The sequence below is a fragment of the Akanthomyces muscarius genome, chromosome 3 (assembly GCF_028009165.1).
Source record: "Akanthomyces muscarius strain Ve6 chromosome 3, whole genome shotgun sequence".
Classification (NCBI taxonomy): domain Eukaryota; kingdom Fungi; phylum Ascomycota; class Sordariomycetes; order Hypocreales; family Cordycipitaceae; genus Akanthomyces; species Akanthomyces muscarius.
The window spans coordinates 3,238,041-3,258,748 of record NC_079243.1 but is presented as its reverse complement, the minus strand read 5'-3'; the positions used below and the strand labels follow the sequence as shown (position 1 = coordinate 3,258,748).

Below are 20,708 nucleotides of genomic sequence, written 5' to 3'. Positions count from 1 at the left end.
ATATCGACACAGAATATGGCAGTGAGAGTAGGATCAACGTGGGCTAGACTTGACATAAGTCAATTCACTACCTAAATAGATCGTGACAAATTGGCAGCCGCAAGTATTTAAACAATTTTAATTGGCAATATTATATTCATCTTTTGGTGTGCTTTGGCATCGTTGCGCCCATATTTGCATGTGCACTGCTTCCCACATAGCCATTGACAGAGTGCAATATTTATAAAACATTAGTGCAACATGGTCTGTAAAGACATGCTAATTCAAACTACAATGATTTTGATCCGCCGCCAAGCTCTTGCGTCACTTCTTCGATTATATCCGCACATCATTTTAAAGGGCATATGGGTTGAGGGATCGGATGGTCAAGCAGCTGTATCGAGTTAGCATGTTTTTTTCGGCCAGGAGTCAGTCGACTTACGGTGGGCTCTTGGTGAGATCCGTCTTAAGGATGATGGGCAGCCTTGTCATCTCCGTCACATCCTGGATGTACTCGCCATCTTCCTCACGAAGCTTGAACAGCTTCAGGTACTTTTCCTTATTGGTCAGGCGCGACTCGACAGCGTCGGTAATGGGCATTCTCGAGTCGGAGCGAGCACGTTGAAGAGCGGTAGCATCCGAGGCAGAGCGGTCGGGCGAGCTAGGAACGCTCTGCGTAGGGCGGTCGCCAAGGGAAGCACCAGCCATGGCCTCGGTAACGTCCGATGTGTTGTCCTCCTCGTCATCGTCAAACAGAGCATCGACATCGTCGGTAGACATGGTGCCGGTCTCGGTTTGCTTGCGAGTAGCCTCGTCCCTCTCCTTTCTAGCCTTGGCAGCCGCTTCGGCCTGCTTGGCAGCGGCCATGGCGTTAGTCATTCTCTGAGAAGCGGCAGCCTTGGGGCGCTCGTCCTCAGGCACGTAAGCGGAGCTTGGCACACCCTTCTCCCAGTACAGCTCGAGGATACGCTTCTCCTTTCGAAACTCGGCCTTCTTGAGCGGCAGCTGATCGCAGTGTACACGCTTCTCAAAGCCCCACTCAGGAATAAGGACATCGAAAGCAGACTCGTACACGCAGACGACGATACCCTCGGTAATGAGATCGCCGTTGGTATCCTGGCGCTGCTTATCCATCTTGCGGCAAGCCTCGATGTGGACACTCTGCTCCTGGGCGTTCTGAGCAGACTCCTTCTTGGTATTGGCCGATTCAACAGTCTTGACGAGAGTCTCCATCTCTTCAGTGTACTCAATCTTGCCCTCGGACAAAACAGCCTCAAGCTGGCGATGGACAACAATGTCGGCATAGCGGCGAGTCGGGCTAGTGAAGTGAGTGTAAAGAGGCAGGTTCAAGCAGTAGTGCTGCCACAGCTGCTTTGGAGTCTTGCCCGCAATGAAATACTTGGCACGCTGCATCGACTTGACAACCAGAGTCTCCATACCCTGGCGGAGCTCAGAGTCTTCGACTTGGAACAGACTGTTCTGCAGAGCACCGCTTCCCGATGCATCGATATCGTTGCCTAGGGCGTTCATACGCTCAGCAAAAGTCTGGAGGCGACGCGGGTTGGGGGGAGACTGGCGACGAAGGAGAGCCTTCTCGGGCAATCCTTGCGCCAGACGTTGGGCAATGTAGGCATTGGCCTTGTGCATGAGTTCCTCAACAAGCTCAAGAGACTCGGTGGAGTCGAAAATGTTGAACTGAACCGGCTGGTTCTCGTCGTCAAGCTGCTGGAACAGGCGGAGGGGTGCAATTGGCTCACCGCCAGCACCAAGTCTGGCCTCGCGGAACTTCTGAGCCACGGCTTGAAGAATCTTGACAGTCTGCAGGGGAACGGCCTCATTCTTGTAAGCAGACTCGTCGCTGGCGGCAGCATCAATATCAGCGAGCGACAGCTTGCCAACACTCTTAACAATGCTTCTTCCAACCCAAGCATCGCTCTCGGCAACAGATCCAGTGTGGGGATTGACGCTAAAGACGACACTGACCGCGAGACGCTCCTCTGCTGGGGTAATGGAGCAGACCTCACCAGCCAACTTGGGCGGGAGTAGCGCACAGAAGCGGTCCACGAGCTGGACAGAGGTACCACGCTTCTTAGCCTCACGGTCAACAAGAGAGTTGGGCTTGACAAAGTGGGCGACGTCAGGAACGTGAATACCAATCTCAATCTTGCCCTCGGAGCCTGTCTTGACGTGAACGGCATTGCCAAGCTCGGCACCACCATTGAAGTCGATTGTGAAGGTCTGCTCCTCGCGGAAATCCCGACGAGCAGAGACTGAAGGTTCGTCTTCCTTGGTGAGGTCCCAGTCCTGAAGGCCCACGCTGCGTAAAACGGCATCGGAGAATTCGTCGGAAGAGAAGTTGTTGTCGCGGAGGAGAGCATCCGTCTCAACCTTGAGGTCTCCCATAGGCCCAAGCTGCTCCACAAGGGTGCCAAAGGGATGGAGCGAAGTGATGGGCCAGCGCTTGATGCAAGCGACAAAGATGCGGTCGGCGTAGTCCTGGTGCTTCTCTACAAAGTCGCGGGGAGCCTGCTCAGTGGGAATGGCGATAAGAGGAACACGCTTGTCGGTAGGTTTGAACCAGACGATCTTGGGCTTTTCCTGGTGGCGCGAATCGTTGCGACCAGTGCTGCCATCACGAGCAGCGCGCTCGGCCTCCTGCTTCTCCTTGGTAGCTTGGCTGCTAGGACGAAGGAGACCGAGGGTACCCGAGAACATTTGGCCAGCGACGCGCTCAATGACAGCGACAACATGACCAGCATAAAGAGGCTTCTGTTCGTCGTTGATCTCCTCTTCCTCAACAAGTAGCAAGCTCTGGCCTTCAACTTCAACGTCGTCATTCTTCTTCTGCGTAGGGCGCTGACGGAGACTGCCACGGCGGCGGAGACCACCCTCGGCGTTGCCAGAATCGTCGGTACGGTTGGAGCTCTGGTTGCCCTGGTTGGTCGAGTTGGAGCGGGTATCGGTGATGTCCTTGCGCTTCTTCTTCTCTTCCTTCTCGCGCTTCTGGGACCAGACCTCGTCGACGTCAAGCAGCTCAATCGCGACAAGGTCGCCCTCGAGGGCACGATTTCTGTCCTTGGAACCGCAAATGAAAATGTCGGCGTCGAGAAGTCCATCTTGGGTGGTAACATAGGCGTCGCTACGGTTCTTCTTGTTGACACGAAGGATTCCAGACACGAGCTGTCCGTCCCCGAGGAGAGCGGGCAGCGAGGCTTGGGGGAGGTAGGGGGTAAAGAGTGTCTTGCGCTGCTGCTGCTGTTGTTGCTGCTGCTGCTGGCCGCCGAGCTGGCCACCCTGTTGACCCTGCAAGCCCTGGAACTGTTGACCGCTCATCTGAGCAGCCTGCAGAGCCTGAAGCTGGCTAAGCTGGACAGGGTTCAGGTTTTGGCCATACATCTGGGGCATCATCATCTGGCCGGGAAGCTGGAGGTTGCCAGGGTTGTACTGGAAGGCACCAATGGAGGACACAGACTGGTTCATGGAGCCGCGAGATCTGTGACCAGGCTGGAAGGACTGGGTCTGACCGGCGCTGCCCTGTTCCTGGTTCTGGCCTTGGGTGCGCCAGTTGCCCTCAAAGCTACGCGAACCGGTGCGGTTGTGACCGCTGCCACGGCGTTGAAAGTCGGCATCACCGCCGAGGCTGAAGTTGCCTCTGCCAGCAGCGCCGCGTCCGTTGACAGCCATGCTCTGGCTACGACCATGTCCGCCGCGGCCGCCGCGGATGGCAGACGACGGGGCAAGACCATCGGCGCTGGGTTGAGAGGCGCTGTTGTTCTCTTCGTCGGGCTTGTCGCCGCCAGCATTAGGGCCGGGGAACTGGAAGCCAGTCGTCGTGCGCTTCTGCTGGGCAATTTCGGCGGCCTTTTTGGCATCGGCAAGAGCCAGAGAATGGCGTCGCTGATGGCCACCGCCACCGCCTCTTCCACCTCGGGCGCTGCTATTCTCTCGGTTGTGGCCGCTCGGGGGGGCTTCGAAGTTGCCAAAGGCCGAGCCCGATGCTCCGGCAGACGGGGCGGGAGGAGGGCCCATACCCATGTTGGGGAGGGCAGACTGGTTGCGCCGATGGGAGAGCGGCTGCGAGGGAGGTGCCATCGAAACGTTTTGGGGTATTTGGTTGGGAAACTGGAAAGCATTTTGCGACATGTTGCCCATGGGTTGCAAAGGATTGAACGCTCCATTAGGGGCCATGGGCTGGCCGGGTGGAATCATTCCCATATTGACATACTGCTGGTGAGTGGCCTGGATCTGCTGCTGTTGCTGCTGCAGAAGCTCAATCTGCTGCTGGATAGCCAATTGTTCCACTGCGAGAGTTGGATGTTAGCAGATAGGGCTTAGCCCGTCAACCTAGGGATGGCGACGGAATTGACGATGGTGCGCAACGAGGCAGCACGCAGACAACTTACTTCCAGGATTGGCAAACATGCTCATCAAGGGGGTCAGCTCGGACGGGCTGCGACGATGAGCAATGTGCAGCCGACGTCCGGCGGGACCATGAACACCGCCAGCAGCCTGAGGAGCAGTGGGCTGGCCCTGCTGCTGGGCCTGCTGCTGGCCCTGTTGCTGTTGGGATTGCTGCTGCTCCATGTTGAACAGGCAGACGGGTACAAGCACCAGTATGCACGTCGCGTGCGATCAATGAAGGTCTCGGGTGTATCAGGACAGATGTCGTGGAATAGCGTGAAGCCGTCAGTTGGGCTGGGGTGCAGGTAGTACCGGCAGGCGGGCGAAAGTGAGGGCTGCGCTGGAATAAAAGGAAGGAAGGTATACGGGATTGATTCAGTCGAGCTCAAGAGAGCCAAGGAGTGTGGAAAAGGAAGGCGTCGATGGGAACGGATAGGATGGCGAAGAGGGGATGGGGGAAGAAGTGGGAGGAGGAGGAGGATAAGGGAGGGATGGATGATGCAAGTCCAAGCTTCTTTGTGAGCGGCGCCGGGGCGAATGGAGGAGGTTTCTTTGGGGGGGGAGGAGAGAGGAGCTGGGGCCTAAAATGGGGCGGCGAGATGGATGGTGGACAGCGGGCCAGCAGCCGAAGACAGGTGGCTTGAGAGTGTTTTTGGGCGGTTTTGGCAGCTGAGAGGCGCTGTATTTGTCCTGTGACGATGACTGTGACGATGCGCTGTGGCCTCCCTGGCTGTGGATGTGGCTGCCGTGCGAGACAGCGCTCGAGTGCTGAATTGCACGAATCGAGGCTTGCATGGCTGGCCTGGGCTCCCTATTGAAGGTGCGGCAGAGCTCTAGGTTGGCAGTGGCTGGCTGCTACCAAACTCCGTCTGTCTCTCCATCACTGCCACTGCTACGGAGAGGTAGTTACAGCCACTGCCACTGACAAGCGCTGGCCGGCGCCACGGGAGCGGCCTCGACCGCCCCTCCCAGATGCTGCGCTGCCACTCACACTGAAGACTGATTGCACTTCAAGTTGGCCTGGCGTGATGATCACTTGCGTCGTGCATATCTCGGTCACTCCACGCTTCCTGTCATTGGTGCATCCAGGGTCTTGCTGCATGAAGTTTACCAGAATCCAAGTGGCGAACTCATGTTTGCCCGCGTCTTTTTGCTGCCAATTGGAGGGTACCCAAGGCCTACCTACTACCAGAAGTTCCGTGTCTTGTTCCAACGCAAACAAAGAACGTGGCCCAGAAGCCTGCGACGTGCATCGCCACGGAGACCACAACCGCCTCACCTGTCTGGGCTGGGTTGGCCATTGACCAGCTACCAGTATTTAATTTACCAGACCGGGATGCCCTGCACGCCAAAACAGATGATGCCCCAGATGGCCTGCTTTGGCGCCCGCTGTGGTGCCCTTTTGGTGCCCCAATGCCCGTTCAACGTCCACAGCCAACCGGTGAGTGGAGTCGGCATCCGTATTTCCCAACCATCGCCGCCACCTGAGCAGCCCAAGCTGAGATGCAGGAAATGCACAGGCTTTGCATAGAGTTTGCTGCTGGGGTGTCGGCCGCCTGCTGCTGTCTGAGCTGCCCTGGGAAACTTGATCGACATGACGTATCCGCTACGAAGCGCGGCACAGGCATGTATGTCCTCGACAGCTTGACGACCTGCTCCAAGGACAGCGAAGGCAGGCCAAGCACTATTTACCTGCAGCATCACCATTTGTTTACGCCGGCCGCCCAGGCTCTCCAGATTTGCCTGCACGCTAACTACTCGTAGGCTAACTTCATGCAACGACTAGCCCAAGGAACCACCAAAGCTACCCTTGCCCTTCGTCCACCTACTCCTTGGCAGTGGTCAGGGGTTTCATGAACTAGCAACCTGCTACAGGGGACAGGATACGACACAGCACAGACAGCCGCCTCCACCTGGTGCCTGTCGTGTGCGTCGAAGCTCGTCGTCCAATTTCCCGTTGCTGCGAATTTCTTGTTTGGTCAGACGAATGCCGTCATGAACTGGGAGGGCCTGGCTTGGGCCGCTACGTCTGCGCTGGTAACTGGCACTATCGATGGGAACGCGGGGGAAATACCCAACTGGCCAGACCACGCCGTAGGTAGCCAGTCACGCAAGCATCTCTACTCATGTGAGGTCACAAAGATACGCTGGCAAGGCTGGCAAACTGGGTAGCTACGCAAGCATCGCCAGTGTCATACTTTCAGGCGAGGTGCTCCGTGTCCACGAGCAGGGGTTCGATACAATATCAGAGGAGCCCCAGCGAACCGCAGTTATGATTCACGGATAATCGTGGTTTGTGACACCCGACGTTTGGTCAGTTGCACAAAGCAATGCTAGGAACAAGCTGGTCCAACCTCGAGGCTCTCCCGTCATCCCGAGTATCCATGAGGTGGCATCAGTGATCGCCACCAGCAATGCACCTGCCGCGAACCTTCTTTTTGAAGACCAGCGGCAATAAGCTTTGCGCGTAAAAAGTAAACGGCTTCGAGCATTCCATCCATCCTGTAGAAAACCCCCACTAGCGAGGGGCATTTGGCGAAAATGGTGGCGTTGCGACCAAAGTTAGTGCTACGTGCTGCTGCGGAGTGGCTAGAGTGGTACTGGAGGCCGGCGCTGTGCTAGGTACCCAAGGTAGGTACCTAGGTGCTTTAGCACTCACTGGTGATGCAACCTGCAACTCCAACTGCAGCTGCAGCTACGGCGGCCCGGGACTTTGTTTTAGCGGGGCCGATAATGGTCCCTGCCAAATAATCTGCGCCTCTTAACTTCACGATAAACGCGACAACACAGCATTGCAAAAATATAAAGCACTACCGTTTTGCAGATTGATTTTTTCTTCCATTGACTTTCTGTCTTCGTCAGCTGCTTCATTAGTCCCATCTCACCCCACCAATTCCTCCTCGGCATGGTCTGCGAGCCCATCTAGCGCCGGCGTCGCATCTCCCTCCCACAATTCTTTTGGGCGCTTCCCACCCCCGACCGCCAGCATGTCGCGATCCTCACCCGCGCGCAAAAGCCAGCAGCCTCCGTCAAGCCCTGAGCGAAATTTTCGACACAGCTTCCTCTTCGACACGCGCAACGATGAATTGAGTCATCTCGATGCGCTCGCCGCGGCGCAGGCTGAGCATGAGCGCGTCCGTGAAGCTGCTGTGCGAGTCTTTGAGATGCACGAGCTGAAGGAGGAGAGCGAGCGCATCCGCCAGCAGCAGGAACGCGAGCAGGAAAGGCTCAAAGCCGAAGCAGAACTTGCGGAGAAGGAACGCAAGCTGCAGGAACTGCGGGCAAAATCGATCCCGAAGCCTGCGCCACCCGAGCCGAAGCCAGAGCCTGTCAAGGCGACGCCCAGCTTGCCTGCGAAGCCGGTGGAACAGACCGCCGAGCTGCACTCCCAAACACAGCAGAAGCCGGTCGTCAAGCAAGAACCAGTGTCGTCGCCGAGTCCCTTGACGAATGGATTCGGTCTAAACACTGCCAAGCCCGCACAACCAGCCGCACAGCCGCCGCCGGTGAGCAACCTGGCATCACCTGTTGCAAACAACACCCAGTCAAAGTCACAGCAAGTGGTTTCGCAGCCCACTCCCAAGGCACCGGAACCTCCCAAATCTTCAGAGTCAACGGAACAATATGTAAAGATCCATCAAGAGCTGAAAAAGCTCCGTGCATCTCTGCAGGCGGAGGCCAAGGTCCCCGGTTCTCCTCTGAAAGGAACCATGGGCACGTACCGACGCGAAATTCGCGTCTCCATCGGCCAGCTGACATCCGGCCGCGGTGCCAACAACCCATCTGTATGTGAATATTCTATTCCGTTTCTGCGCCAGGCATCTAACATGTTAGCAGATTAAGAAAATCACAACTGCCCTACTGGATGCGCTCCAGCAAAAGGTGCCCAGCACACCCGTCGAGGTGAACAAGTTTGTGGTAAATGTCAGAGAGCCAGTCGAAGGCGCCGCTAACAACGGCGCCACGCTACCTGCCCTGTTCATCTACCTCGTAAACATTTGCGCCAAAGGCATCATCAACCAGTTCATCAGCGAATGTGGCGCCAATCCCAAGGCCGCGGATCCCATCGGCGTCTTTACCGCGCACGTTTTTTCCATGCCCGAGTTCCAGTGGCGCGGTGCCTCGCTGATCGATATCCTCATTGCCAAGTTCCGCATTGCCTGCCCCGTGCTCTTTGGTCTGTCTGGTAACGACAAGACAGAGCGAGGCCGCGTGGCCCTGGGTTGGCGCAAAGACGGCCCGAGCTGGATCACAGAGCAGAGCCACAACGACCGCATGGCGGGCTTGGCAGCGGGCTACGCGGCTGTGTCCCTGCGCGACTTTAGCCGGTCGTCCAAAGCGAATCCGTATCCCCCGGCGCACTACTGGACGGCCCTGGCCGGCATCGTCAACTGTCCGGCGGGCCACACGTCTAACACGCAGTACGTTGTCGTGCGATACATGATTGACGGCCACGAGCAGCGGTTTCTCAACTTTTACGGCAACGCCGCCGTTGCAGCGCTGCGACTTGCCTTGGTTGAATTTCCCAAGAAAGCGCCGGGCAACTCGCCCGCCGCCGGGTCTCTGCAAGCTCTCGCCGAGGTGCTCAAGTCGACGAGCGGGTTGATACTGGCGTGATGGGAATCAATGTGACAGCAATCAATGTGATGCAAAGGAGTAGGGCATTGTGTCCAAGGAGGGCGCTTGTTTGAACGAAGAAATCAGAGGGGCTTGAGGCAGTCATGTACAAAAAGTACACTTGCTGGTTGCAAAGGCATATAAGGGCGTTGGTTTTGGGTTGACATTTTGAATGATGAGCTTCATACACATGGATGCAAAGACGGCGTTTTATACTTTTGAACATGGCACATTTCAGGCCTTTATATATATAGCTCTACGTGACGGACACGAGAAATAAAAACAGCAATACAAAGCAATGTCATACGATGTATCATGCCGGTTGCTGCGCCAGCACACGCTCGTATCAAGCAAGAGTCCGGAAGCGGCTGGGTCGAGAGAGAAGGATGGTGCGTGTCACGACATGAAACGCGGGAAAGAAGAGGACCAGTCACGGCACCACGGCATGTCTGTAGAAAAGGAAAAAAGCAACAGCAAGCCACTGCCTGCGGTGCAAAACAATAATGGGGATGGTGAGAAGAGCACAGTGATGCTAGATAGTACAGTCTCCTGGACCAGATTGTGGAATTGGCATTCAACTGTGACGTGACGTTTTTTGGCACTCACCATGCCCAAGTCCGAGCATTGGTGGTTTGCTGGACGCCATCGGCCGTTACGAGGTTTAACAGATTTGTCTATGAGCTGCGAAATCACGTATCCTCTGATCCCATCTTGACACAACATATCCATTGCTTTCGATGCTCGACGTCCTCAAGCAGCGGCCGCCACGGTGAAGGTTGATCGGCTGTCAAGCAGCACATTGGCATTGTATGTAGCATCTTGGAGCACAAGAACATAACGTGGATGGTATATTCTCTATAGGCAGGTCTATCGTAGAGGCCCTACAATGTAGTCATACTTCTTGCCACCTTGCCCGCAGCTGGAAATCTGTCTCAACCACTCACACGACAGGCCAGGATAAATTGTAAGAAAAAGAAAAAAAAGGCTATACTTCTAAAAACTCCCATAAAAAAACAACCCAAGCCAGAAATGCTCTAGAAAAGAGTTCCCAAATACTTCATTATAGAATCAGCAGCAGCACCAGCAGCATAATCAGCACAAAAATCAGCACCGCGATGCAGCAGCTGCTGTAGCGGTCCTCGCTGCGTCGAATCACCGTCTGCAGCTTGCTCATGCCGGTCTGCAGCCTGCCGCCGACGCGGTCCGCCACCGTGTCCACCACGTTGAGCATCTCGCGCTGCTCCTCGAGCTCCCTGCCCATGTCGTCGGCCTGCCGCCGCAGGTTGCCGACCGTCTGGAACACGCCGTCGAGGTGCTGGTCCTGGTCGCGCATCATCTCCATCTGCTGCTGCTGCTCAAACTCGGCGTAGTTGTCCTCGCCGTCCTCCATCGCGAACGCGCTCGGGTCCGGCAGGTTCCCCCCGTCGGCGGCGGCGGTGGTGATCTTGCTCTGCAGCTCCTCCCGCATGTCCTCGATCTCGCCGCCGACCTCCTGCACCAGGCGCTTGCGGCGGCTGACTTCGTCGGCGGAGAGCCCGTACGCGGAGGGGTCGGACTCGACGGCCTGGACCGAGGCGACGAGGTCGGAGAGGTCCTCGGCCAGGGAGGCCAGCGACGCCTCGAGGTCGGCGCGCGCAGAGGCCAGCTCGGGCGAGGACGCGGCGCTGGCGAGCGAGCGGATGCGCAGGTACGAGGCGAAGAGCGGACGCGCCGAGGACAGCTGTGTGAGGACATCTCTGCGCGCGGCGGGTGACGGGTTAGCTGCTGATCAAGGGCCAGGCAGGGCAGGGGCTGCGAAACGCACTGTTGGACCTGGAGGAACGGGTCCTCCTCGTTGGTGGAGGACATCATCCTGTCGACTGCTATGTCGGGTGACGCATGGATAGAAGGGGAAACAGTGTTTTTGGCGGAGGGTTTGGCGGGCGACGGGCTGGTTGGTGTTGATTGAGAAAGATGCTGGCTGCTGGAGGGTGAGCTGTCGCAAGCTGGTCCGGCCCGGCGTTGCGAATGACGTTGCCTCAAGACCCCCGATTCAAGCCGCGCTAGTGGGAGAGGTACGTACCGATCTGTCACGATCCGGATATTGACAGCAGCGATGGCAAACCCGTAGGAGGAGATTCTCAAAATGAGACTTTATTTACAGTGATATGACAAGACTCAATTTAACGTTCAAATTGATTGGATTTTTGTCATTCAGTCATGCTGCACAACGGCGGTGATGGTTTCTACCCCACACGTACAGCTAGAAAAATCTTGTCAACTACAATATCAAATCCACACAGCAAACTACCATAGGGAAGCCGAGTGAAGGTTGGATCTCGAGTGAGCGCATGTTGAATTGATCGGCAATATCCAAATAACCATTTGGACCTTGCCTCTTATCGCCATACCCAGCACAAACGCAGCAGGAGCTGCTCCAGGGTAGGATGCCGCCCTCGAAGCCGCTGCCATGCAGTGATGAGTTTGCGACGCCCGAGGAATACGTGGAGGAGCTCCTTGATTTCGCCTCGACGTGCGATACGTGGCAGATACTATGCGGCGCCGTCCACGTCGTCGACTTTTTCGTCACAGAGCCCGGCCTTTTCTACGCTGCCCTACCCGCAGAGTGGCACGCCTTTTTGCTCTCGCAGGATGTGATGCGCCTGCTCGACTTTTTCGTGCGTGATGACCCCGACACTGCCACGTTTGCCGACGGGCAGACGCCGCCGGAAAGCCTCGTCAAGTACATCAAGACGATCCGCCGGCTGGCGCTGCGGCGCAACGTCCAGCCGCCGCCAGAGGCAGACGCGACGCTGCCGGCGCTCACGCGCACCGTGTCGGTGGGCATGAATCCGAAAAAGATCCACGAGGTGAAGCGCTTCGCCGACTACGTGGCGCGGCTGTCGTCGGACATTGCCGCGGACGCGAACGATGAGGTGACACACTTTGTGGACTTTGGGAGCGGGCAGAACTACCTGGGCCGCGCGCTGGCCAGCGAGCCGTACAACCGGCGCGTCGTGGCCGTCGAGGGGCGGCAGAACAATGTCGACGCGGCCAAGAGCTACGACACGCAGTCGGGACTGGCGGTGAAGCCCAAGATCTTTCGCAACAAAAAGGTGTGGAACAAGATCCTGGAGGTGGTGGGCCCGAACAAGAGCGATCCCGAAGCCATGGCCGCCGCCATCAAAGAGGTAGTGGGCGACGACGGCGACAACTTTCGCAAGATTGGCAGCGAGGAGCTGTCGTACACGGTGGAAGAGGGCAAAGGGCTGCTGCAGTACATCTCGGGCCGGCTCGACAACGGCGACCTGTCCGAGGTCATTGAGCAGATTGACAATGGGAGCTCCGCGGAGGACAGGAAGCGCCTCAAGCTCATGGCCATTTCCATCCACTCGTGCGGCAACCTCTCGCACTACGGCATCCGCTCGCTGGTGCTGAACCCGGAGATCCACGCCGTCGCCATTGTCGGGTGCTGCTACAACCTCGTCACCGAGAAGCTGGGCCCGCCGACCTACAAGCACGGCTACCTGCGACCAACGCTCCAAGCCGTCAACGGGCGCGTCGTGCAGGAGTCGGACAAGCGCGACCCGCAGGGCTTCCCCATGAGCGCCAAGCTGTCGACGTACCGCGGGCAGGGCATACGCGCCAACATCACGGCGCGCATGATGGCGTGCCAGGCGCCGCAGAACTGGACGCCCGCGGAGAGCGACCTCTTCTTCACGCGGCACTTTTACCGGGCCGTGCTGCAGAAAATCTTCCTTGACCGTGGCGCCGTGCACGAGGTGCTGTACGACCCGGGCAAGGACGCGGGCGTGGACCCGGCGACGCTGGGGCCCTTCCAGAAGAGCACCTCGCCGCTGGCGATTGGCACGCTGCCGAAGCGCAGCTACAGCGGCGGTCTGGTGCCGTACATTCGCGCGGCCGTGGCCAAGCTCACGACGAGCAGCGACTACAAGAAATTTGCCGACGTGATGCGGGAGACAATGGTGGACATGACGGACGCGGAGATGGAGGCGTACCTGGCGAAGTACGCGCCACGGAAAAAGGAGCTGTGCATCGTGTGGAGCTTGATGGCGTACAGCGCGACGCTGATTGAGGCGCTGATGGTGACGGATCGGTGGGTGTGGCTCAAGGAGCAGGACGAGGTCAAGGACGCATGGGTCGAGACGGTGTTTGACTTTAAGCAGAGCCCGCGCAACATGGTGATTGTGGGTGTGAAGGAGTGAAGGGCTAAGGGGCGGTGCATGGTTTGATAAAAGAAAATATAGAACAATGTCATTAAATAGCTAGATCTGGCATGCTCACGGATACGGCGGTATAGCGAAGTTGGTGCCTCGTTAGAAGAGAGGATAAATGGGTTGGCAAAATATCATGTTGACCGATGCTGGGTATCGGTCGACAAGGTTTGGAAGATGGAAATGAATAGAGACTGAAGCATTGATCATAGTAGATAAAATCCCCGTCGGAAAAATTACCAAGAATCTGTGATGTTTTCGTTTTGCTAGTTGACGCTCCCGTGACGCCGCTGTGGAGCTTGTGGTAGTGGCATACCTGAGAGAGCTTCCGGTGACTACCTGTGAACGACTTCTGTAATTGATAGTTGCTTGCCGTTCCCTAATTGTCCTCTTCGTACCAATGTGACGTGTTGATGACACCTGCTTAGTGACGTCTGCACACCCGGCCATGGACTGACGTTTCACCCTCAGCTCGGCTGAGGGCGAGGTCGTTGGCCGTCACCAAGGCTGAAGGAACACAACAAAGCTGCGAGAGAGCTGCGCATAGGCTGAAAGAGGGCTTTGCCTTCTTCAGTGATCAATATAGTCATTGTAGATAACTATCAGCTATATCTTCGCTACCACGACACTACATCTTGTCATCTGTCCCTTTACCTTCTTCATGCTGGCGGCGCCTCGTTTGACACTACTGTACTACAGCATAGGAATGCCACCTGTAGCAGGCTTGTCATCTGTAGCAGGTATGTCAACAGTAGCAGCCTTGCCCTCAACGAAGGGGATGAAAGAAACGATGCCGGGACCTCTTGGGTGGTTGAGAGACACGGTACTGGCCGCAGACTAGAACTTTCGTGTGAGTAGTTGCAGGGTTTTATTTCACCATAAGTTCCATAACACAGCAAAGGGTGGGCCTGGCAGAGAGAAGAAAATGGGTGCTTACATATGGGTAGCAGTAGCCGTACCCGACGGCGACTTTGTCACATGCAGCGGCTGCGGCACATGTTTCGGCGCAAGTCTTGGGCGTACCAGGGTAAGTCGGCACTAGAAATCCACACTTTAGCAATATGTTGCTCATCCAGCAAGAAAAGAAACATCACTTACAGTCAGGGCCGGTACCTGCGGCACCATTGTTGGCCCTATCGCATAGAATCGTGAACTTGCGGCCGTTGGGAGCGGTATAAACCTTGTTGTCGTCGGCGGGACACTTGGGGTCGGTGATGGGGGCAGGCCCCTTTGCGCAACCTTGGAAGTAACTATCAGGCAGCCAACGTCAGCGGGTCTATTGACGATGCATCAATTTATCAAAACTGTTGGGCGGTCCGCTCCCCCAGTACAGCTAGTCCGAAGGACTTTGACATGAAAATGCGCGTGATGGAAAGCACTCACTAGCCAACCGGGCAGCAGCCAACGCAGTTTGTCTTTGGGTCGGTGTATTTGACTCCTATGCCGTTTTAGAGATGGAACAGTTGAAGAAGAGGGCAGGCCGTCCACTGACCACTGCATGCAGGGCACCAATTTCCGTCGGCTGCCTTGTTGACTTCCTCGGATGCGACACCCCAGAAGAGGACAGCGACAGCTGGAAGGGCAAGAGTGTTGAACTTCATGTTGAATAAAAGTGAGCGAGCAGTTTTGAGTAGCAAGGAAGAAGGGTATTTGTAAGCTAAAGTAGCGTGATTGAGTATGGCATTATCGAGGTGACGGGTATGTCTTGGTCTTTTATAGAGAGGTATTCCAGTACTGATCACAGAAAAGACAACGTATACTCTTTGGAAGAACGTTGCCGTTGAACCCTGTTTCTGCTAGACAGCCCGCAAAGTTCAATCTGCCACGTAAGCGATGCATCTGAGCTGTCTTCTCGCGTCCAATCATTCTCTCTTCTCCGCATCTTCATGCCCACTGAAAGGCACAAAGCTACGGCACATTAGTAAAGAGTAGGCCTCAGGTGGTCGACTGAGCAGCGTCGTTGCCGCACATTGTACAACAATCCAGCGTATGCAGGACTCAGAGATGGGTCGAGGTTCTAGGCCTAGCTTTGCGTTTAGAAAATTGCTGCAGACTCGCGTCACCATGTCTCGGATGTCTGCACCGGATGACGGACGGTCCAGCTACAGTGGCTAGCTGACATGAACCCTTCATATAAGCGACGCATGATATGTGACACTGGGCTATCCAAGGCCCTGATATGCTAGCGAAATCTTGACAGGCGTCTGCACGAGCTGCATTTGTCGCTTTGAGCACCATAACGTGGGTGGATGGCAGACCAGAGCATCCGGGAATGCTGCATTACCTGCTCAGCATCTCGCGGATGTAGATGATAAAATGCGCCAAACTACTTAGCTGATGTGCAGGCTAAGCAGTGAAGCCTCGCCGCAATGACGATGCGCAAAGCGGCCAAAGAAAAACAGGGGACGAACTACATGTTGCATAATACAATCTGGCACATGCAGCACATAGCCCGAGGCTTGCGCAGTGAACGCTGCTGCTTCAGACCGTGGTGAGGCTAAATTCGGGCCGGGCCGGTGCTAAAACATGTGTGCCGCTGCGACGCTACATACATGTACATTATCATTGGACAGGGATGTTTTTATTATTTTTGAATCGCTGTATGTGCGCAGTGGCGAGGCGTGGCTGGCTGTAAATGCGTGATTCTGTAGCTGGAGTGGAACATAATTACTGTCATCCAAATGAATCCAGACGCTCCGAGTGGCAAAATTTTCTGCAGCTCCCTCGGCATCATGCCGGTTTTACAGCTGTCAGCGGATATTAGATGTATTTAGCACTCGTACAAGTAAGTATTCGCAGATGACGGGAGATTTGTCACCACTATCCGTTCGACCGAGTCATTATGCTGCGCTTTGCTACCAAGAAGTTACGGACACGGCGACTATCCGAGTTTACTCACGCATGGCAAGCCCTCATTTGCACGCTTGTCGCCGACGCACCGTTCGACACTCTCCTAATAGGTAAAGAATCTCCTGGCGGCACACTTGCCGTTGGCTCGTCAAATTGGTCAGGTATGCACAAAGTTACATTAATTTGCTAATTAATAGATAGCACACCCTCATCCGCCGAGACTCTATCGCTATTTACACCAATTTGTCGACAACACAAAGTTACATTAATTTGCTAATTAATAGATAGCACACCCTCATCCGCCGAGACTCTATCGCTATTTACACCAATCTGTCGACAGCAATAGCAGCCCTCGAACACTTGTCCTCGGCTTTCCACGACGACGCGGCGGGCATAAGGGCGGTTGACCTGGCAGCACTAGTAAAGCCGGTCATACTGCAGTACATTATCGACGAGAAGCTCGACTCCTTGGCTACGAACAACGCTGCTGATAATGGAAAATGTCTCGAATCGCTGCAGCGCTCATTCGGCTCGATGGATCCGCGATCATGCTGTACTCGCTGCCACGTCATTAACCTTCTGATCAGGGCTCTCTTATTTGGTGGGGTGTTGGCGTATGGGAAATTCTGGATGAAAATGATGAATACAAGTAGGACTTTCTCACTAACGCCGAATGGTATAAGCTGGACCCTTTTATACACTCCCCCAACCCCTTCGAATGCCTCGTAATGCGACTGCAAGGCCGAGCTGAGGGTGAGGGCAACGAGTCTGGCCAAGGCTCAGTATGGGCAAGTTCTTACACCATATACTCCCTACTTGCGGACCTCAAGAGCGTCAAAGAAAGATTGACATGATATGCGCAGGTAGTGACGACGCCCTTTCTCCTTGTTAATCCACCGGCATGCTCGCAATATGGTCAACAATCAACATTTACTACGAGCAGACGAGACACGTCGCCAGTCTATCGCATAAGCATCGCTCCCCACCCAGCCTATCAATTTGACTATTTTCTGTGAATGTGATAGAGGCGTGAGGGGCGGACAAAGGCAGCAGCGTAGCAGCTTCACGCGGACTGCGACGGATATTGTGCGGTCACGGCAGCCCAAGAGCAGGTTGACTAGGTAGAGATAGGTTGTTCCTCCTCGGCCACGACTGTTGATGAATTTGACGCCTTGGGGCCATGCGACAGATCGGCCACATCGAGGTAAGAGAAGGAGGGTAGAGACGGAATGGGGGAGACGTTGACGGAAACTGGGGGGGAAAAAGTGAGCGAGTGGCTTTTTCTGCTCTGCCAGAATAGGCAATCACATAGACGCCCAACCCTTGCTCTGCCGGTGACTGATCACAAATAAGCAGCCGAGTCGGCCAACCAGGAGACTGGGATGGCGGATGACGAGGCGCAAACGAAAGGGCAGGTGGAGCGGCAGCCGGCGTGATTCCGAGCGATGCCTCGAACATGGTGGTGAGACATGTGTAACGGCGGGCTTTTTATTTTATTTTCTTGTCGCGTTGGTTGGGTTCGGATGAGGGCCGCGGATTGGGCTTAGTTGGCAGGGTGCGGGAGCGGGAGGAAGGCCGCGCAGGGAGCTGGGGTAGGAGTCCGAAAAAGAGAGGAATCCATCAGGGTCCAAGACCAGTTTGACTCAATATACCTGCGTACAGCAGCTACCAATAACTACGTTAGCGAACGCCTCTGGGCTAGCAGATTACAAGGTAGCAGCGTCGAGTCTGTCGTGGCAGGACGGAGGGGGGGTTGCATGGCTTATTTACCCCACACTCTGAGTGAAACAAGGGTCCGATAAGGGTACATTCGCTGGCAAATCTGTGCAAGGATTGCTAAACTGTAAGCGATGGCGGGGTTGGTTAGTGAGCCAGATTGGGGGCATGTATTGCTGCCCATCCGACAGGGTTGTTTTAGAATGAAGAGAGAGAGAGGGACGGGATGCGCAAGGGGGAGGTGGCGGTATCTCGAGGACCGGTATGTGAGGCAGACAAACCGTTTCCAATGCTCGCTACTAATGTACTTTTCGGATCGTGACTACAGGTGCCCTGGTCGGCCGAGTATGCAGTAATAAGCTCCGCCTTGCTGTCTGTGCGCGCTGGCATAACCGAGGAGCACCAATCGTTCCGGGGCAATGATGGACATGCGTGCACGCGAAGATGGATGATGCTGGACTTGGACACCGTCAGGTGGCTTCTTTCTTGTCTCTCCTGACAACTGCGAGGGGCGCCGCTATTTGGCATTTGGCAAGACGTCATTTTTCTTTTAGGCTGGCTGCGCGCAGACGCCACATCACAGCGGGGGGGAGGTGGTGGACGACGATGCAATGCAATGCAGGATGCGGGTTCGGGAAACAAAGCATACATCTGGTTATTGGACAGCTACTAACTAGTAGGAAACAACAGATACAAGTTTGCATGCAGACTGCAGGAAAAAGCACGATAAAAACAGACCAGTGCCCACCTTGATCTTCCCTTTCTCTCCCGCTCCCTCTCGACGATTTTCTTATCGCATCCCAATTAAAATACTACCAGCAACGACATCTTTCTCTTTACGTTACCCACTTCAGCCTAACAACTAAATACTGGTAAATTCAGTGGCGTGCCCGTCGCCCCAGTCTCGGACCGCCTTGACTCGACGTCTTTCCCTATATTTTTTTCCCAATCTACTCGCTTTACTCTTTTCCTCCCCCTCGCTCTCTCTATCTCGTCTTTGATCCTGCGCCACATCGAGGCGTGTCTTGGTCACACAAGAAACCACATCACCGTCAGCCGTCCTTCTTTGCGCAAAGCCTCGTGCGACCACACATCTTCGTTGGCTGCGCCTAGCTTCGAGTCAGCAAAAGCAAAACCCGATCGATAATTCCAATTCCCTGCGCCGTTCGCTGTCAGACCCTGCGGAGTAGCGTGGCCAACTAGTTAGCGGCAGCACCACTTTTGTGCGTGTCCATCTGTCGCGATAAGGAACCCGTTCGGCAGCCACAACATTACCGACTTCACTACAACCTTTTGGATCCTTTCTCTTCGACACACAAGAACAACATTGGCAGGGAATTCTCTTCTCCCCAATTCAGCGCGATTGCTGCAGTCGCCGCGATGGACGCCCAAGTCTCCCTCCTGGTACGCCCATCTCACCTCTTTTCATCTTCCCTGCAAACGCTCCCCCACTACATCGCGAACCCTTCTCGGCTCGCTCCGACAACGGCGTCGACAGCCCTGTCACACCCAAAACCACCGGAACCACTACCAGCATGACCAATTTGTAGACAATTCTACCGAAATTCCTTGTCATCAATTCCACTCTTAGAAACAAATACTGACACCTCTTAGAAAGGCTCCTACAACCTCATCTACTTCCCCCACGAACTCTACTCCTTCCTCGTCCAACCCATCATCCGCACCCTCATCCCGCAGACGCAGGACCTCAACATCTCCGACCACGCGCCCGAGCACGAGCTCGACGGCCTGACACCCGACCAGCAGCACCGCTTCCTCAACATCTCCATCACGCCCATCGAGGTCTCCCTCGTCGTGCACGCCTCATGGGCCGCCAACGTCTTCCTCCCCGTCGTCGAGCGCCTGCCCGCGCACCTCCGCACCCAGGTGCACATCTCGGCCGACACCTACATGATCCTGTGCGTCATCGCCGCCAGCCTCGACCCGGCCGGCCGCGTCATGGAGCTCTCGTCGCCGCTCGCCCTCGCCGGCATCCCCATCTTCTTCCTCACCACCTACTACTCGGACTTTATCCTCGCGCCCACCCACGAGCGCCCGCGCGTCATCGACGCCCTCTCCGCCCGCGGCTTCGACTGCCTCGAGGACAACCGCTTCTTCAACCAGGCCTCGTACAAGCACGGCCACCACGTCCGCTTCTCCGCCCCCGACACCCCGCCCGCCAGCATCGCCGAGCTCCAGCGCAAGACGTTTGAGCTGCTCAAGAAGCGCAACGTCGCCCCCTTTGTCGACACCCACCTCGAGCTGCTCCTCGCCGGCGGCCGCGACGTCTCCCAGCTGCCAGGCGGCTACAACTGCTACCCGTCGCCCAACCGCCGCAAGAGCTCGCTGCCCGAGGCCCGCCGCGCGACGACGTGGGCCGACGGCGTCGACCCGCGCCTCTTCAACTGCATCGTGTCGGCGCTCGTCTCGCAGCCCAAGTTCCTGTCGGTGACGCTGGCCGAGGAGGACCCGCCCTCGGTGCTCATGGACAAGAAGCTGCTGTCGCTCTTTGGCGACTCCGTGGTGGGCGACTTCAACACGACGCTGGTTCCCATCTTTTTGAACCTGGAGAACCTGCCGTCCGAGGTGACGGGCATCGTGTCGGGCGTCGCCGGCAAGCTGGTGCAGGAGATGAAGGTCCGCAACATGCTGGAAATGTCGTACCTGTCGACGGCGAGGGCCAGTGCTGTCGTGCTGCCCCAGGAGCAAGCGGAGCGCGCGCTGTCGATTCTGGATAACTGCATGGAAATGGCCGAGCTCGTCTCATGACGTTCTTTTTTCTTCTGTTTCTCTCAAAAACTTGTAACTTGGCATCGAAAATTGGCGTTTAGCGGGCATGTACGATACCATATAGTATTCTCTCTGCATTTTTGGTGTATTCTCCTTGTCCAATATGAAACCATTCTCCTCTTTATATACAGGACCATTCTA

The 20,708-nt window shown here is 55.9% G+C and overlaps 6 protein-coding genes across 7 annotated transcripts; 3 read left to right on the top strand and 3 right to left on the bottom strand.

The window, feature by feature from the left end:
- Window positions 1-333: 333 nt before the first annotated feature.
- Window positions 334-4,563, bottom strand: LMH87_002431 (uncharacterized protein; the record flags this gene model as incomplete). Its single annotated transcript, XM_056193886.1, has 3 exons — window positions 334-373; window positions 422-4,280; window positions 4,383-4,563. 3 exons carry the CDS (start codon window positions 4,561-4,563, stop codon window positions 334-336), a joined length of 4,080 nt encoding a protein of 1,359 aa, XP_056050879.1.
- A 2,804-nt stretch (window positions 4,564-7,367) lies between these two features.
- Window positions 7,368-8,997, top strand: LMH87_002430 (uncharacterized protein; the record flags this gene model as incomplete). Its single annotated transcript, XM_056193885.1, has 2 exons — window positions 7,368-8,165; window positions 8,218-8,997. 2 exons carry the CDS (start codon window positions 7,368-7,370, stop codon window positions 8,995-8,997), a joined length of 1,578 nt encoding a protein of 525 aa, XP_056050878.1.
- Window positions 8,998-10,057: 1,060 nt separating this feature from the next.
- On the bottom strand, window positions 10,058-10,848 carry LMH87_002429 (uncharacterized protein; the record flags this gene model as incomplete). Its single annotated transcript, XM_056193884.1, has 2 exons — window positions 10,058-10,733; window positions 10,802-10,848. 2 exons carry the CDS (start codon window positions 10,846-10,848, stop codon window positions 10,058-10,060), a joined length of 723 nt encoding a protein of 240 aa, XP_056050877.1.
- A 575-nt stretch (window positions 10,849-11,423) lies between these two features.
- LMH87_002428 (uncharacterized protein) lies at window positions 11,424-13,202 on the top strand (the record flags this gene model as incomplete). Of its 2 annotated transcripts, XM_056193882.1 has the most annotated exons (2): window positions 11,424-12,547; window positions 12,612-12,642. In XM_056193882.1, the coding sequence occupies 2 exons, from the start codon at window positions 11,424-11,426 to the stop codon at window positions 12,640-12,642; spliced, it is 1,155 nt and encodes a 384-aa protein (XP_056050876.1). The 2 variants fall into 2 exon arrangements, with proteins under 2 accessions (XP_056050876.1, XP_056050875.1); XM_056193883.1 differs by having other exon boundaries at window positions 11,424-13,202.
- Window positions 13,203-13,904: 702 nt separating this feature from the next.
- LMH87_002427 (uncharacterized protein) lies at window positions 13,905-14,812 on the bottom strand (the record flags this gene model as incomplete). Its single annotated transcript, XM_056193881.1, has 5 exons — window positions 13,905-14,048; window positions 14,149-14,249; window positions 14,310-14,461; window positions 14,595-14,649; window positions 14,704-14,812. The coding sequence occupies 5 exons, from the start codon at window positions 14,810-14,812 to the stop codon at window positions 13,905-13,907; spliced, it is 561 nt and encodes a 186-aa protein (XP_056050874.1).
- A 4,345-nt stretch (window positions 14,813-19,157) lies between these two features.
- LMH87_002426 (uncharacterized protein) lies at window positions 19,158-20,546 on the top strand (the record flags this gene model as incomplete). Its single annotated transcript, XM_056193880.1, has 2 exons — window positions 19,158-19,181; window positions 19,392-20,546. 2 exons carry the CDS (start codon window positions 19,158-19,160, stop codon window positions 20,544-20,546), a joined length of 1,179 nt encoding a protein of 392 aa, XP_056050873.1.
- Window positions 20,547-20,708: the final 162 nt, after the last annotated feature.